This window comes from Phocoena phocoena, chromosome 14 (assembly GCF_963924675.1).
Source record: "Phocoena phocoena chromosome 14, mPhoPho1.1, whole genome shotgun sequence".
Lineage (NCBI taxonomy): Eukaryota > Metazoa > Chordata > Mammalia > Artiodactyla > Phocoenidae > Phocoena > Phocoena phocoena.
In genome coordinates, this window is record NC_089232.1 from 58109053 (window position 1) to 58128332 (window position 19280).

Genomic DNA, 19280 nt, shown 5'->3' on the forward strand with positions numbered 1-19280 from the left:
GCAATTCCTCTGGCTATTTCTGAATAAACTTGCTTTTGCTGGTAAAATAACTGGCTATGATATTATTAACATTGACAGCTCAAAGCATAACCACAGTCTCTGCAACAAAGGAAGCCTAGAGAGGAAGACTAGAGTACATTCATCATTTTGGGTGAAGTTTCTTACAAGATTGTAAGTCTCTTTTTTGGGAAATCTCTAATTGAGAATATTATCATTTATATAAATAGGACTGTTGGACTCATGGCTAACTGTGTATCATGGGCTTCAGGTGATCTGAGTCCCTTTCCATAAAATGTGAGAATCTCTTAAGTGATCATTGGAACCCTTCAAACCAGTTTCTTTTCTAAAGACCTTTTTTTTCTTCTGCCTGTAAGTCCTTATAGTGCAGCTTACCCTATTATCTCTTCAAGCTTCATCAATAATTATCACAATTGGTCATTTTCATTTAGACTATTATTGAGAAATAGCCCCAAAATAAACTCTGAAAAATTAATAGCTTGAGTTGTATCAGTGTTCTTGTCAAATGTTAGACTGGATGAATTAAAACTTGTATTTAAATAAATTATACGACCCACTCCAAAGGGAAAATAATTAGAATGAATTCATTAACACTCCATCTACTGATCTGTCGATTCCTAGTATAGATAAGAACAAGATTTGCTTTGATTTCCAAATACTTTTATTGAATTAGACCTAACCACGCACAAAATATATAGCTGTGTTGATTTTCAAAATCATAGAAACAACACCAAGCAACTTGAAATTTGATACAGATTTTCTTCTGACATTTATTTACTGAAATATTTGTTTTCGATTTCAAAAGAAAGGAGGGAAGGAAGGAAAAAAGAGGGAATAATGTCACACACATCACAAAACCTCATTTCTGTAGGCAATGCTAGCGTTAATGCAATCAAGTGGAATAAACAGGTAAAAGCTTCTAAAAATTGTATCTGAGTGATGACTACTATTTTTAAAATTTGTTCCTCAGGTTGTATCTTATCACACTTCTGTTTACACTTAATCCAGGTTGCAAGACGGGATGATTTGCCTCTGTCAGATGTTGAAGCCCGGGTAAAATAAACAGTTGTCATTTGATGTCATTAAACTTCAGCCTAGAAGGCCATCACAATAACTCAGGAAGGTAAATAAAACACAGAGTACTCCAAACAGAATTTTTTTTTTCTCCTCTCACTTCATAAAACCAAACTGGGCTAAAACCATGCAGCCATAAAACATCAACCAGCCCTAGATCACCTCTCTCAAAGGCCCTGACCTCCAGAGACTTCTGTGTGCTCTGCGAAAAAATTTTAATGTGCAAAATCTTTTGCTTATCAGTTGCCTTAAAAGAGACCATGAGAATCCCCATACATTGCTGTAGTTTGGCTAACGGTGAAGCTGTGTCCCTTTTCATGGATATTTTTACAAAAGAACAGCCTTCTCCTTGATTTTCAGTGTTTTCTCCATTCCCTAGACGTGCACCACCTCCCACACCCCGCCCAAGTACATTTAAAAAGACTTTTCTTTAGAAATGTAAGCCAAAGGGTAGTTAATGAAGAATTTTCCCCACTGGGCTCCCTAGAATAACCCTTATATTTAGTTGAGAAGAATTAAATATCAATAATATTCAAGCCCTGCTCTATAGAGATCTTGGTATTTCTTTAAATAACTAGTTTTCTAAAAACAAAGTTGCCATCTGATCCAGCAATCCCACTCCTGTGCATATACCCAGATAAAACTATAATTTGAAAATATACATGCACCTCTATGTTCATAGCAGTACTATTTACAAGAGCCAAGACATGCTATTTACAATAGCAACCTAAATGTGCATCAACAGATGAATGGATAAAGAAGATGTGGTATATATATATATATATATATATAATGGAATATTACTCAGCCATAAAAAGGAATGAAATAATGTCATTCACAGCAACACGGATGGACCGAGAGATTATCATACTAATCAAAGTAAATCAGAAAGAGAAAGACAAATACCATATGATGTCACTTATATGTGGAATCTAAAATACAACACAAATGAGCATATCTACAAAACAAAAACAGACTTACAGACATAGAGAACAGACTTGTGGCTGCCAAGGGTGGGGGTGGGAGGCACTGGGAGTCTGGGATGAGCAGATGCAAACTATTATATATAGGATGGATAAACGACAAGGTCCTACTGTATAGCACAGGGAACTATATTCAATATCCTGGAATAAACCATAATGGAAAAGAATATGAAAAGAATATATAAATGTATAACTGAGTCACTTTGCTATACAGCAGAAATTAGATACAACATTGTAAATCAACTATATTTCAGTAAAATTTTTTTAAATGACTAGTTTTCTACCATTGTCTCAAAAGTAATTTTTAAAAACCTTTCCAAAAGCGTACATAAAATTTAATAATTTATGTATATGACTTTTATCAATATCTCAAGCAATTAATTGAGGTAAAATCTGAGGAAGATCCTTAAGAGAGACTAATTCTTATAGCTGTCTCTTTCCCCCTCCTTGCATTCCTGATTGGTGGGGTTTCCCTGGGAACTCACAAAACTGCTATTAAATCAACCAAAGCGAGCTGGACAGCAAAGAGTGACAAGAGTGGCACCTGTCACAAGTAAGAAAGGAATGCCCACTACTGGTTGTATCCCTTCCCTATTCTCAAATACAGCAACATGTCACCATCATAATGTCCTTCTATGTCCAATCTTACTAAAATAAACCAAAACCCAAAGGGCACGGGGAAATCACATGCTTATGAACAGACAGAGGAACTTTCTCCCTGTTTTAGAAAGTGAGGTCCATGAGCTCGGACCTTTTCAGACTCGTTCACGACCATATTCCCAGCATCTAGAACAGGCATCATTATGATTTTTGAGAACCACTGTTTTTAATTCTGTACATTCAAACTGCAGAAAGTAACACCAGCTTTTGGGTTCTAAAAATTATCCACCATAAGATGTCTAATAAGAATATATGATAGGCAGGAGGACACACAATCTCCACAAAATCGAGGATCAATTCTTTTCCCCTTACCTGTGGCTAGCAGGTATAAACTTCACCAGCCCTTTGGGGAGCACACTTTGGTTACAGTACATTTTCAGAAAATGGATCTAGTACTTAAAGTTAACTTCATTCTCCATAATGATCCTTTTACCTGAGTATTTAAAGACGTATCATGTCAAAAGTAAAATCAGTGAGGTCTGCCTCCTCTACCTGATTTAAAACTGTGAGTCTTTCTCTTTCCTGTGCTCCTAACCCTCCTTAACCTGTTCTATTTCTCAATAGCACTTTTGACATTCTAACACACCCCACATCTCATTTATTATCATGATGGCTTCTTTGCTTGCCTCTTGCAGCCCCCAACTAGAGTATCAGTGCCACAGGGGTATTTTTAAAGACAGAGTTATTTCCTTTGTTCACTAATGTTCCCATATGCTTAGCTAAACTCATGTCTGGCACAGAGCTGATGTTCAATAAATATTTGTTCAATGAATAAATGTTATTTTTCATTAGATAAGCCCTTCTACCATGCTGACATTTATTACTGGAAATATAAAAACATAAATGCAAAACTGAGTAAAAATTATACTCAACTTTTGGGCTTCCCTGGTGGCGCAGTGGTTGAGAGTCCGCCTGCCGATGCAGGGGACACAGGTTCGTGCCCCGGTCCGGGGGGCATCCCACATGCCGCGGAGCGGCTAGGCCCGTGAGCCATGGCCACTGAGCCTGTGCGTCTGGAGCCTGTGCTCCGCAACGGGAGAGGCCACAACAGTGAGAGGCCTGCGTACCGCAAAAAAAAAAAAAATAATATGCAACTTTGGTCTGTTTTTGATAGTCACATCAGGGAGTGTTTTACAGGAAATATCACAAATCTTTGCCATAGCAGTTATACATGTAGGCAAATAGTCTTAGAGTTTTAGCCAGGTTTTCTGAAAAATGTTTCATCATGGGATTTATCTGCATCCAGTTTGAGTTTGGTCTATGATACCCTTTGTTTCAGCTCAGAATGCTTTTGTAAGCAGGTAATGAGAGAAGAGCCACTGTTAGGAGGATTAAACCATAAGGACACTTATTGTTTAGTAAGCAAGAAAAAGTAGGCAGTCCCATAATTCAACAATGTTATTAAAGACCCAGGTTCTTTCCAACTTTCTGCTTCCCCATGAACTTGTTGGGTTTTTTACCTTAATGCTTGTTGCCTCATGGTTGCAAGACGGCTACCATAGCATACGGCATCACACCTGCGTTCAAAACAGAAAAAAAGAGGAAGATGCCATAGCATTAAGTTCTCTGGTATCTGTCTCTTTTATCAGGAAAGCAAAAGGAGTGCCAGAAGACACAGCAGAGATTCATTGGCCAGAACTAGGTCACATGGCCAACCCCAGAGATTAAAAAGCCAGGAAAAGCAAAGATCTGGCAAGGAACAGGATTGCCTGACAATGGTTCTCTACCCTAGTGAGAGATTTTTTTAAATGCTAATGACCCACTTCAAACCAATTAAATCAGAATTGTGGAGGCGGAGCAGGAATCTGTATTTTTTTCTTTTAAGAATTTTTTTTCTTTTTTTTTAATGCCATTCTCTCCAGTTCTGTCATTTAAAAATTTTTTTATTTTATATTGGAGTATAGTTGATTAACAATGTTGTGTTTGTTTCAGGTGTACAGCAAAGTAATTCAGTTATACATATACATGTATCTATTCTTTTTCAAATGGGAATCTGTATTTTTAAAAGCAAAACAGGTGGGACTTCCCTGGTGGTCCAGTGGCTAAGACTCCTGGCTCCCAATGCAGGGGGCCCGAGTTTGATCCCTGGTCAGGGAACTAGATCCTGCATGCTGCAATTGAAAAGATCCTGCGTGCTGCCACTAAGACCCGGCACAGCCAAATAAATAAGTAAATAAATATTTTTTAAAAAAAGAAAAAGCAACAGAGGTGATTGTCACGTGCAGGCAGGGTTGAGAACCACAGACTGGACCATTCAAGAGTCATTGCTAGGATTAGCCACATCCATTGTCATCCCGAATGAAATCTGGCTTTTGTAAAAAAGGGGATGGGTTAGGAAAGCAAATGGTATCAGCCACATCCATTAACTTAATGTTATTACCACAATTCTATTTAAAAAGACTCACTCTGCTGTTCGTTCTTTTTTTTTCTTTTTTTTTTTTTTTCTTTTTTGCGGTACGTGGGCCTCTCACTGTTGCGGCCTCTCCCACTGCGGAGCATAGGCTCCGGACGCGCAGGCTCAGCGGCCATGGCTCACGGGCCCAGCCGCTCCGCAGCATGTGGGATCCTCCCAGACCGGGGCACGAACCTGCGTCCCCTGCATCGGCAGACGGACTCTCAACCACTGCGCCACCAGGGAAGCCCTGCTGTTCGTTCTTGCATTCAGTCAGAAGACATTTATTAAGTACCCTCTAAGTGTAAGGCGCTGAGGACAAAAGATGAATAAGTTCTTAACTTAGAAACTAATGAGGGAGATAAACATGAAGAAAAAAAAAAAATCCATCAAAATCCAATATGCCAGGGCTTCCCTGGTGGCGCAGTCGTTGAGAGTCCACCTGCCGATGCAGGGGGACACGGGTTCGTGCCCCGGTATGGGAAGATCCCACATGCCACGGAGCAGCTGGGCCCGCGAGCCATGGCCGCTGAGCCTGCGTGTCCGGAGCCTGTGCTCCGCAACGGGAGAGGCCACAACAGTGAGAGGCCCGCGTACCGCAAAAAAAAAAAAAAAAAAATCCAATATGCCAGGGGCTGGGGAGAGGGAGAGACGGGGGTGGGAGGGGGGGTTTGTTCAGTTTTATAAGATAAAAAGTTCTAGAGATCACTTGCACAACAATGTGAATATAGTTACTACTGAACTGTATACTTAAACATGGTTAAGATGGTAAATTTTATGCTATGTGGTTTCTACCACAATTTAAAAAACAAAACAAAAAACAATACGGTAAATCCTAATAGAGGAATAAGACTAAAGAGCTTATGGGAGAACAAAGAATTTTTTTTCACTTATCAAAGTCTTTGGAAGTGAATAATTACCCATCTAGCCTCTTCAGTAACCATCTGTCTCTATGCATCAATTTCACCCTTTATGACCTGATCTTGGGACACCTGCCTTGCTTAGATTGTGATCAACAAATGGTAAAAAGCAAAGGCTACACTCTGGGCCACCAAGAAGACACTGGTGGTCCCGTGGGAAAGGGACCAGCAGGTCAGAAAGCCAGAACTTCAGACTCTGGGACTTGAAGTCCCAAAGGGCTTTAAGAGTTGAACCCATGCATTTTTTTTTCAGTTTTCTTTATAACAGACCAGTATCCCACTAATGATCCCATTCATGTATTTGAAGATATTTAAGGCTTTTTCTTAATCTTCCTTCATTTCAGCAAGCTAAACAATTTCAACTCCTTCTTACCTTCCATGTAAGATTTGTTTTCCTCAGTTATTTTTTTCCCTAACCTTCTCTGCTTTCATATCCATGTCAAAAGTAAAATTATTCTAATAAATGCCCTAAAATACTATATTAAGTAATTGTTAACAAATATGCAGTTTGAGGTCCACTTTTCATATTTAGGCTTAGAACAGCTAAATTTGGATTAAACTTGTGTCTAGTCAGTCCTTCCCAACTTTTTTCCTTGCATTTGCCCCCATCAGATTTATCTTATTAGTGAGATTTTGTCTTCAAGTTTTTGAACATCTCTTTGACAGAATCTGGGTAGAGAGCCAACTGTAATTCAAAGAAGAGCAAGGAATTTCCAAATCAAGTTACCACCTAACACGGTTTTCAACAAGTTATATATGTGAATGTTTTAAATTCTATGTATACCCATTTTGAAATAACAAATACTATTACCACATCTGGGCCGTACATTTAAAACATATGGGTGTCAAGTTTATCTGGCATTGTTTGGATTAACCGTGGTTTCCAGAGCCTATGTCTTCCAGCTGCCCTCACTGGGTGCTCAGTAACAAAGGAGCCTTCAAGGAAATCCAACTCTCAAAACTGTGACTGCTATTCTCACCCCACAAACGAAAAGCCTCACTATGCATTCGATAGCCGCATGTCACCCCCCTCCCTAACACACAGTCTTTCACAACTTTAGGAATTTGTTTTTGAAAGAATCCAAGTCCACTGCCACAGTTAAGAAAAGTGCTCCAATTTAAAGAGTGTATGTACCCCAAAGTCTAAAAAAGTCTGGAAAATCTGCACTAAACTACATCCAATGTAGAAAGCTGGTGCAGCATCCAGTACAAACCACATACAACGTCCAGACAACAAATTTGAGCAAGTCTGACTCTTGTGATTAATCCATGTGCAAAACTAGTACTATTTTACAGACTAATTTAAAGAGAAAATGATCATCCAAAACTACAAAACTGAGAATGTTGGGCCCAACCTCTGATTATAATCCCCATTAGTTAATCTGCCCTGGGTCACCCTGAGATTGCACTGTCTACACCTGTCAACAATAAGAAAAAAGTACTGAAGGATTAGACACTTGGTTTATATAAAATCTATTGCTGCAGGTGAGGGATGAATTCAAACACTTAGGTTTTCCTTATGGGCTCTGGTCTGAGTTCTTGCTTCCACTGAATTTATTCAAAAGATAGCCACAATGCATGTAAAGGGTACCACCCCTTTTCCACATCAAAACATACTACTATATGTAAAATAAATAACTAACAAGGACCTACTGAGAACCTGAAAAATTTTATATATAGATATAGATATATAACTGAATCACTTTGTTGTACACCTGAAACTAACCCAACATTGTAAATCAACTATATTTCAATTTTAAAAAAAGAAAACACCCTGATAACTTTGAATCCTAAAATACCTGAGACAAAATCTATTTCTGTCTGTATGTTTTACTGAAAGTTTGGGTACTCGAGAGGTTAAACATGGCAACACCAGAAACAAATTTAAATTGAGTACTGAAGATCCTTCTTGGAAGTCCTTCAGCAACCATACCACAGGCAACCTCTCACTGGCTGCTTTTCCCCACTGGCCTCAGCTTCCCACCCTGCTATCCCACACCCCACTTTCCTTATCTGATCTCCCCCCATCACCATATTCCCTACCTCTTATTGACTTCTCAAGCAGAATGGTTTAACTGTCTCTAGATTTCTCTGGTCGGGGACTTGAAGCCTCACTGAACTCCATCGAGGAATCTTCTTAAACAGACTGTTTTGTATCTAAGGTGAATTCTGAAGCCTGCCTTTAAGATTATTTTTCCCAGCCTGGCTACATTTAGATTTTGAAATTTGTGAGGCAGAAGACCTGTGTCATCTAAGTTGATCAGAGTGACGGGGCAATAAAGCAAGATACATATAGTGATTAAAAATACAAATATTATTATCTGTCTGGGATCTAGAAGCTCACCCAGTACCAAATAATTGCAGCATTATGTCTTATTCTGAAGGTATTTTATGAAAGACCCAAATGATTGCCTAAGCTGGTGCTACAGATTGCATCTTTCATTTTGTATCTATATTGTTTTTCTGTTAAGCTAAGTAATTAATACCATTATTAAAAATATAGAGGCTTCCCTGGTGGCACAGTGGTTAAGAATCCACCTGCCAATGCAGGGGACATGGGTTCGATCCCTGGTCTGGGAAGATCCCACATGCCGCGAAGCAACTAAGCCCATGCGCCACAACTACTGAGCCCGCAAGCCACAACTACTGAAGCCCGTGCGCCTAGAGCCCGTGCTCCGCAACAAGAGAAGCCACCACAATGAGAAGCCCGTGCACCGCAACAAAGAGTATAGCCCCCACTCGCCGCAACCAGAGAAAAGCCCACGCAAAGCAGCAAAGACCCAACACAGCCAAAATAAACAAATAAAATAATGAAATAAATAAATTTATTTTTAAAATTATAGCATTAAATGGCAATAGAATACCCTTCATTACTAAATCTAAAAAATTTTTTAATGAATTGTTGGGAGACAAGCCTGATTATGTGTGGATATAGACTAGATCAGAAAGAATTTTCCAAGAGTGCTAAAAAAATCTATTTTTCAAAGCAGCACAAAATGTCCATGGGCAGCAAAGTATTATCACCCTTCAACAACAACAAAAAAAAATAGAAAGATATGAATACATAATAAAGTAAGTTTGCTTGCTCCACAATTTACTCTCAACTCTTCATGACAACAATGGGAGAAAATTGACTGAATCAAGCTAACAGTCTAATAAAATCTCCAGATTCTGTTCTGCCAAATACCATTCACGGTAAAACAGGGTGTTCTTTCTGTATTTTCGAGGAAATAAAATCTGGTTGTTTTTGTTTATTTGCAGATCACAGCTACTTGAGTTTTAAGGTGATTTTTTTCTTCAATGACCACTGATAAACAGGCAAAATAAACAGCCGTCTACTAGAAAGCAGCAAGACTTACAAGAAAATGAAAGGGGGAAAATATCAAAATATGGGTATCCTATGTAGTTTGGGACATTTCTGGGGCTTTCTTTGGACTAGGAAATAGAAAGGTAGGTAATAGCAAACCTCTCAAGGAAGATAATTCATAGTAAACATACACATAAATGCAGCACAAGAAAAGGAATATTAAAACAGCAGTCGGAGTAAGGTGAATATAACTGCAAGAAGAAAATGGCTTTATTTTATTTAGGCAATATAGTTCACTCAAGCAAATTGAAGAAAATTGTAGATTCAGTCATTCGTTCAGTCAGCAAATATATCCAAGAAATAATTTTCATACTCCAATTGAATTCTAAAAAATTTATAAAATCCTACTCTTTTTAAATTACTATGCTGGGCTGTGTGAACAGAGTTCATCATACCTCCATGGGGCTTACTAACTACATATCCACCTTGGGGAGGTGGGTTTCTGAAGGCAGAGAATGCCCTGACTTGGCAAAGATGTTCTGTTCAAAGTGAGCTGAGAAGCCACAGATGTGACAAGTGTTCACTCAACTTCAGAATAAATTAATCTGTTCAATCTTGTTTATAAAGTGCTTACTATATGCCAGGCCCAATTGCTCTCCTTTCCTTCCCATATATCACACTGTATTGTCATCCTTTATATGTCTCTCTGGGCAATCCAGCACCATCACATTACCTCCCATTAAACTGAAAGATTCTCAAAGGCTGGGACCTTGTCATATCAACTGATACATTGCCATAGACTCAATAAATATTTATGAATGAATAAATAAATGGTAAATGTATAAAATGTTATGTTGTAAAGGCAGGAAAAGAGCTTCATGGAAGATGTGGCATTCTAGCTTAGCCTTAAAGAGAAGAAAGGGAAGAGAAGAGGGTTCTAAACAAAGGGAACAGTATAAGCGAAGGCCTGCGGCGAGTGGGGAAAGAGCAGGCATTTGGGGGAAGTCAGCAGTTGAATTGGTTGGTGTATAGCAATGGTTCCTTCCTGGGGAGAAGGGCCCCGGCTTGTCACCAACCCCACTCAACTGTACCAGAATACAGGGGAGAGGGGGATGGCAAGCCCGACATATTGAAATGACTCCCCAAGTCATTCTGAGGAGAATTCCTGGTAAGGAAACGTTATTTATAAAGTGTGGGGGGGAGGCTAGAGAAATGGTGAGGCAGGGGGAAGTAGCAGGCAAAGTTGCAAAGAAGTTTATCTTTGGGGTCCTCCTGTCCCCTGAATTCCCTTCAGTGGTCTCAGTACTCTAGTCTTATCTCCATGTCTCACTCACACAGGCCCCCACTGATATGGGGGTGATAGCAATCCCTTCTAGCTGAGGGGGATTTCTTTAGCGAGTGGCCTTCCATTTAGTCACGATTCCATCCAATTCAGCCTTCACTGACCAAGAGCCCACCATACACAAGCCAGCATACTCTCCTCGGATGCCCAGATGAATGACGTCATCCCATCCTCAAGGATCTCGCAGTTTAAAGCATTTGCATTTTAATATCTAAGTTCATACATCAAATGCTTTTAAGAACTAAAGGAATTGCCAATCGCACCAAAATAGGGAGAGAACTTGAAGCAAAATAATCTTGCCCTAAATTCCTAAAACACCCCCAATTAAAAGTGTGTCTGTTCTAAAATTACTCGTGCCAACTGCCAACTTCCTATGTGTTAAATCTGCAATATTCAATCAGCAAAACAGCTGGCTAAGCTAAACATCTATAGGAATCAGTGGTTCCTCTTCAGTAGAGACATTTTTGAATGAGAAACAGAAATGATGGAGGAAAGTCATTCGCATAATAGGGAGAGAATTCCAGGCAAGTCTCCTCTCAAAAAACCGATTGTTTTCTCCCTAAAGAGGCAGCTCTCCACCTGTTTCATCCTATCTCAAGCATTGTGTGAAAGGCACTGTCGGAAGGGCTGTGCTGCAGCAGGGTCCAAGGGTGTGTAAATGCACTTGAGCCCCCAAGTGGAACAAGAGTGGCCCCCGACCTTGCCGACCAAAGGCTCCTGGAGAGGCAAAGACAACAGAAGAAGGGAAAAGCGGGGGAGGTAAGAGGAAGATGGGCTGTGCAGGCATGGTTTTGTCCAGGAGAGCATATTGCTGGCCAGCCTGAGGCTGGAGAAGTTATTTCTTCTTCTGCCTTGGGCAGCACTGCTGTGACCTGGTCCCTACCGACCTTTCTACCTTTACCTCTATCGACCTCAACTCATACAATTTATGCTCTTATAATACCTAACTGCCGCTGTGGCCTTCTGTCTCTGTCTCTGTCTCTCTGTCTATCTGTCTCTCTCTCTCTCTCTCTCTCTCTCACACACACACACACACACACACACACACACACACACACACACACACACACACTTGCATCTGCTGCTCCTTCTACCCAAAACTCTACACAACGATTACAACCCCTCATCCTCTCCCCCATCCCCAGTGAGTCATTTAACTCTTACACAACCTTCATGGCTTGGCGTAGAAGTGATTTTCTCCAGGAAGCTCTCCCTGCTGCCTGTTTGTTTGTGCTGCCACAGCATCCTGGGTAGTCCTCACTAAATCAATCTCACCATCCTCTGAGCCCCTTGAAGTCCAGACCCTTACTTACTCATCTTTGTATCCTCAAGACTTAGTGTGGCATCTGGTAGGGAGTGGGTCTGGTACGTGGTGAACTGAATGGGATACCGTATGTCTGGGTGCTTACCATCTTGGGTCCAGAATGTAGGAAGTACTATGGAGGTTTCGTGGGTTTCCCCAGACAGACTTGAGAGTCAGCAGCCTCAAAGTATAGAGGAGTTGGAATAGCTATGGCAACTGCCAAGAGAACAAGAACATAAGTCTGGAGGGAAAAAAAAGATTTCACCAAAATGCATGGGTCTGAGAAGAAGTTTTAGGACTGAAGCTTTGAAAAGCCCACGTTACCTGACTCCATAACAATTTTCACGGACTTCCCTGGTGGCGCAGTGGTTAAGAATCCGCCTGCCAATGCAGGGAACACAGGTTCAATCCCTGGTCCGGGAAGATTCCACATGCCGCAGAGCAACTAAGCTTGTGCGCCACAATTACTGAGCCCACATGCCGCAACTATTAAAGCCTGTGTGCCTAGAGCCCGTGCTCCGCAACAAGAGAAGCCACTGCAATGAGAACCCCGTGCACTGCAACAAAGAGCAGCCCCCACTCACCGCAACTAGAGAAAGCCCGTGCATAGCAATGAAGACCCAACACAGCCAAAATAAATAAACAAATAGATAACTTAAAAATTTTTTTCATAATACTGTCCTAGTGGACCATGAGCTGAAGAGGGGGTGGGACAGAGGGAAGGGAAGTCCATTATTCACCTTGGTGTCCCATTGTGAAGCGCGTGAGACGTACTGGCTAGACAGATACACATTTAATAGTTCCTATATATCTGATTCATATAACTACAGAGCTAATTTAATGCTGTTCATACTATAATATGGCTTCTGTGCTTCCCAAGTAATATATTCATTGTCAATTTAATTCATAGTTTAAAAACAAATCCCTTCAAATACTGTTAAGAGAGTCAATCAAATCAGATGGCCCAAACTGGATGGTGTATTCATTACCCTAATGATTAAGTTAGTGCAAGAAATGTGACCTGTTTCATGAACATAAAGACATTTTGTGGGAGCATGGGAAGTTCTACTCTTGGGCCTAGGAATTCCCAGTTTGAGCCCAATGCTTGGTGAAGGCAGAACCAGGCTCCTTACATGAGAAGAGTAGTGGGGAGAGATGGAGAGGAGGGGAGGGAGTTGGGAGGAATGGAACAGAGCTCAGTATAGTAGATGCCAAGGCGGCTAGGTTCCAGCCTCAGCTGTACCACTAACTCACTGTCCCTTGGCCTCTCTAGGCATCAACTTCCTCAATCTGAAAAACAAGACAGATGGATGAGATGATATTATACCTCCTTTCTAAAAAAAATATTTCACACCTTTATTTTTAAAAGTTATGTCAGAGATATAATTTGTTTTAAAACTATGCTAATGCATATCATGCTTGATTTTTATTACCTATTTTTATTATGCTTATAGTCAAAGATTAAAAATAAGAGTACACGTTGCTGTACTCTTATTTGCCTTCTTATCCAAGTTCCAATGGACTTCTGATGAACTGTCTTCTCCGAGCTACAAGAGAAGGACCTATTACTGCGGTAGCTTCCTTTGTTATAGACATTTAAAGCGTAGCAGTTACAGATGTTACAGAGAAATCATTTTTTAAGGCTTTATTTTCCCATCTTAAAAAATATTTGATTTGAAAATATTTTTAACAAGTTACTCATCTGTTTTATTCACCAACAAATTATCAGTTGGAATAGGATTTCTCATTCACACATCTCGCTACTAGCACAAAACAGTAATTTTATCCACTTCGGGAAGAGAATTGGGGTGAAATCTAATGGATATTTCAAGTATCACATCAGTTAGCCCCTACAGTCTGCCACATTTTACGTTGCTTCCCTATAATCATCATTCATTTCTTTAGCACCGCGAGGCCATGAGTATCAGAGGCAAAGATGTGTCATGATATCATCTGCTAAAGATCTAACAGATCGATGGCAGTCTTTATTCTTTCTGAAATAAACTCTGCCACCCTCTATGTGTGTGTATATATATATCCTTTTTTTTCTTTTTTGCGGTACACGGGCCTCTCACTGTTGTGGCCTCTCCCGTTGCGGAGCACAGGCTCCAGACGCGCAGGCTCAGCGGCCATGGCTCACGGGCCCAGCCGCTCCGCGGCATGTGGGATCTTCCCGGACCGGGGCACGAACCCGTGTCCGCAGGCGGACTCTCAACCGCTGCGCCACCAGGGAAGCCCTATACATCCTTTTTATATATCCCAATCATATCCCTTTTATACATCCGCATTATAGATCCCAATCATATCCCTTCCACCAATGATTGTAAATAATTCCAGATGCCTAATCAAGGGGGTTCCAAGCAGTTAACCTAGGAGACCCACATGGCCCTTCCCAGCCGATCGCACCCTCCCGGGACCTCCCTGCCCGGCTCGCCTTTGGCAACACCCGGCCCTCCGCCGCGTGAGCGCCGCCTCCGGTTCGCTGCGCCGAGGCGCGCGTACCCGAGGCCACGTGACCCCGAGCCGCCATGGCGGCGGTGCCGGGCGGTCGCCGCTCCGGGCCTTCAGCGGGCGCCCGCTTTTTCTGCACCGCGGGCCGCGGCCTGGAGCCCTTCCTGATGCGGGAGGTGCGGTCGCGGCTGGCGGCCACGCAGGTGAGTCGGCCTGGTCGCGCGCCCGGGCGGGAAGCAGGGCGGCCCAGTCCCCGGCCCTGGCCGTGGTGACTCCCCGCCGGGATCCGTCCCAAACCCGGGAAAGCGACGTGAGCCCCGCGCTCTCGGCCCGCGAACCCACGGAGGCGACGTCCCGGCCCTCGGAGTTCTGCTGGCAGGTCCTCTAATTACTGCTGGAAAGACCCGCCAGCCGTTTTTCCCTGCCCATCTGTTACCGCGTTATCTGCCACACGTGAAGTTTTGTTAAAAAGAGGGGTTGACGCAAGTTACTTCATGGATTCTTTAAAAGAAAAGTGATAGTGCCTATAATTAGAATTAGACCTATCAGAATCCTTTCTCCATCCTTTAAATGCAAATATAATCTTCTGGTTCAGCTGTTTTTGTCAGTTTCCCGACAATGATTATGTTTATCTCATAGGACTTTGGGGAGGATTAAATGATAAAGGGTGTGTAAAGTACACCTTAAACACGCAGTAAATAGTAGCTAGAAAAATTCTCTTGGAAGCCTCAGAGGAGGAAGTTAACAGTTGCTGGCATTTATACGCTGTTAATTTCAATGAAACGAAGGAGGTTTTAAACATCAGTTTAGGTTCTAGGACGTGCTGAGCCTGGTTCTTGAAAACAGGAAAAAGATGTAATAGAAAAATGCTCCAGTATCTTGATGGGATATATATGACAGCGTGAATGGCGTGTTTTTGGAAAATGAAAGCTTAATGAAATAGACCACTACACTCCCAGGACTCCTGCAGTGTTGAAGGTCCACAAAAGGAGTTTCAGTAATGAGGGGGTGGGGAGAGGAGAATAGAGGGGTCATGAATGGCATCAGTCTTTATTAGACTACCTGCCATTTGTGGTTTTGGTCACAGAATGTCATAGAGTATTGAATGTAGCTAATCTAAAAAAGCAACAATAGCAGCTGCTGACATGGATTAAGCATTTAATATGTGTCAGACAATTTTCACAACTGCCCTATGGTATGAGGTAGGCTCCACGTTTAACAGAAACGGAAAATGAAGCACAGGTAAAGTCCAGTGAAATATTCAAGTCGTGGAACCAGAAAACGGCAGAGCTGGGATTCAAACCCAAGCTGTCTGAAATCAAGCATGAGCACATTATCATGTTCAACCTAGGCAGGCTGGGACCTGGGTCCAGTTCGTTAAACACTGTGCGGCCGTGACGTCTTGCTGCACTGAGGTTTTAAAATGTAAACGCAGAGTTCTTGGTATGAAAAACAGATGGCTTGACCCAGTCTGCATATGCTGCGTTATTAGAAAAAAGATGGTCTCTGTTTGTTCTCAGTCTTTGCCATTTGCTTCTCCATGGTGTGGTTTCCTATGTTCCTCTATCCTTTATGTTTCCGGTAAATCGGAGTCCTGTAAGTTATAGCTAGCACTTGGTCATATTCAGGTTTGATTTTTTTTTCTCCTGGTGGTGGGGCAAGCCTCTCTATAGGTTCCTGTGTATTTTTAAATATTTAATTTATAGCATATATATACTATAGTATGTAGTGTGTACTTTATAAAGAAATGTGTTGGGTAAAATTAAGCTTTACTTTGTAATAATGTTTAACGTGTTAAATACTGTTAGTTACTATAACAATAAAAGCAGGAACAGTAATTCTGAAGGTAGTAGAAGTGTCTCCAATGCCAGCTGGCCAGGAGGCCCTGTCAGTTGGTTAATCAGCCTTTATAAATCCACATAGCAAAGACAACCCAAGTCCTTTTGTTTTTACTTTTTTAGTGGGGTCATGATGATAGAGGGTAGTGGGGTACAGCTAAGCAGATAGTTGAGTTGTTTCATAGTTTTTCATTTAATGTAGTAAAGTATATATTTTTAATTCTCTCTTCTAAAATGATCCAAAAAAAGCTCACACCCCACCTCAGTCCTTCACTTAGTACTTTAAAATTAATTCCAAAATTAAATGGCATCTGTAGAATTAGGATAACTTTGGTATCTCCCTATCTTACTGTACCTTACTTTTTTGCATAGGCTTAAGCTTTTCATCTTTGTGTCAGACTTGAATCCCTGAATTTTAAAAGAACGGTAAAACTGCTAACTGCCTAGATAATGCTAGCCGATAACAGAGCTATTTTTTTCTTTAATAAAGGCTGTTATTTCATGTTCTGAAGTGTTAGACATAAAACCAGCTGGTTTTAGGCAGTTTTTAATGATTTAATTCCAAATGGAAAGAACAGATTGGATATATAAATAAATTTTCAAGGAACAAATACTGGGATGAAATATTCTAAAATGCCACAGTTCTCCCTAATTATTGTAATTGAATATGATCAGTTACAAACTAAAAAAAATGAGTAACGGTAGCTTCAGTGTTTGAAATCATAAACACCAAAATTCATCTCTCTACTACTTTGAGATACAATGTCTTTACGAAGGGTGAACTGTTAAAGTGCTTTCATATATATGACTGATTCTCACAGTGGCTGTTTTACAACTTAATAAACTACTTCTGGTTACATGCTCATTTCTTGTAAAAGGAATGTAGGCCTAATGTTAATTTTTTAAATAAAGAGAATAATGTTGCTTTTGGTTTTGAGAATGTATTTAGTGCCTCAACACATATTCTTCTTATGATTGGATACCCCAAATAAATTAAATGACCTTTTAGGTCCTCTTAATTAACTTTATTTTCAGTCAACGGTTTTTTGTTTATTTGTTCTCCACACCTCCCTCAAAAACAGATATTTTTGGAGGAAGTTCATTATATAAACTGTTTCCCTTGATACTCAAGTAAATGAGAAAAGATAAAATCTTTGTGCAATTAAATAACAAATTTAATGTCTAGACTACCTAGGTTAAAATCACTGGTCTAGATGTTTGCATCAGTTTGTTTCTAAGACTTGGATCTTAAAACCATACATTGTCAGTAAAATATTTATTTCAGTTCCCCCAGAATCTTGACAAAGTATTTCATGTCTGTTAACCTGTTTTGTGATGGCTTAACATCGGCTATATTTTTAGGTCAAGTAACATAAAATCTAAACTTCTAAAAATTTACTTTTTAAAACTATGTCTCCAAGTTCTAAGCACTTTTGAGGTATATATTTAGTTTTGACTTTAGAGGGAAAATGTCACCTTTGTAATGAGAAAGAAGTAAATTGTAGAAACCAGAAGTTCTTGCTTTAGTTACTTCATTATCCCCTTAAATACTGATTCCTAAACATTCTTCTCATTCCCTACTTCCTCCATCTCTCTTGGTCAGCTACATTGCTGGTACCTAAGCTATTTGGTTTTTTAAAAAATTTTATTTGTTTTTCCAGCTCTCTTGAGGTGTAATTGACATACAACATTATGTAAGTTTAAGGTGATTTGATACATTTATATATTGCAAAATGATGACCACCATAGCATTAGCTAACACCTTCATCCCATCATATAAGCACCATTACTTTTTTGTGGTGAAAACATTTAAGATCTACTCTTTTAGCAACTTTCAGCTACATAATACAGTATTACTAGCTGTAATCACCATGCTATATGTCAGAGCCCCAGAACTTGTTACTCTTGTAACTGGAAATATTGGGGTTTTAATTGTTATCAACCTAGGGCTTCCCCAGTGGAGATTCTTCTTCATCAAGCTAGAGTGGTAACCTCAGAAATTACCATCTGCAAAGCTTAATTAGACCAGGTCAGATCAAACATAAAACATTTGGAGTTCAAATTCCCATTGAATGGGAGCTACCTACGCACATGGGATCCCCCAAATTCCATGGTTGGCTCAGTCCTAGGAAATGACATAAAACCATGTCAGTCAGCCCATGGCCACTGCTAAAAGGAGAATGCTAGGACTGTCCGCATCCATCCTAAACCTGAGGGCGTTGGAATGACCCAAAAGGTTTAGGGTTCCATTGGCATTAAGCACCATTTGCTGTACCTCATTCGACTCTCTGTGAGTCAGTGCTCTCTTCATTTTCCTTTCTTCCCTGACTTTGACCACATAGCCATCCTGTCTCCAAAACCTCTTTCTGTTTGATGCATACTTCTTGCTTCTGTCCATTTTCCAGTTCCCACAGCCAAATGGTTCATTATTTCTTCCTCAGTAATCTACTTCTCCCTCCAGCATCACGTTCACCACTCAGTCCTTTATGCCTCTTCCACAGTAATTTTTTCTGCCAGCTAATTTAGTGCTGTCATAGTTTTCATCAAAAGCCTGTAATGCTTGACCATTAGCATCTGTGGTACTCGAAATTTCGTGACCGTTATCAAGCCGGCCTGAGCTACACCATCCATCCACCTGACACCATCAGTCAGCATCACACAGCAAATGTTGCCATGCTGACTTACAGTTTACTTCAGCCAGGTTGTCACTCCCATCTGTGTGTTCTTGCCCTATTTTCTTTTGTTAGAATCCCTCTTCCTAAGTCTTATAGGATTCTTCCCCGAGACTTTTACTAACGATGGCTTCCATCGTTGGTGCTACTTATTGTACCTACAACTTATCAGTGCGTTTATTATGTTAAGTTTTTAGTTTTCTTCTGGGTTTAATGCAGATTGTTGTCTTATAAATTTTACATTTTAATTTGTATGTCATTGTATGCCTATTACATTATTATTCATCTTTAAGATTTATACTGTATGCTTCCTTGTAGAC

The 19280-nt window shown here is 40.4% G+C and overlaps 1 protein-coding gene across 1 annotated transcript in view; it reads left to right on the forward strand.

The window, feature by feature from the left end:
- Positions 1 to 14523: 14523 nt before the first annotated feature.
- THUMPD2 (THUMP domain containing 2) overlaps positions 14524 to 19280 on the forward strand; it is a 45646-nt gene continuing 40889 nt past the window's right edge. The window contains exon 1 of the mRNA XM_065891213.1: positions 14524 to 14653. Within this exon, the coding sequence (XP_065747285.1) occupies positions 14528 to 14653 (126 nt within the window). The 5' untranslated portion in view covers positions 14524 to 14527. The remainder of the gene's footprint in view (positions 14654 to 19280) is intronic.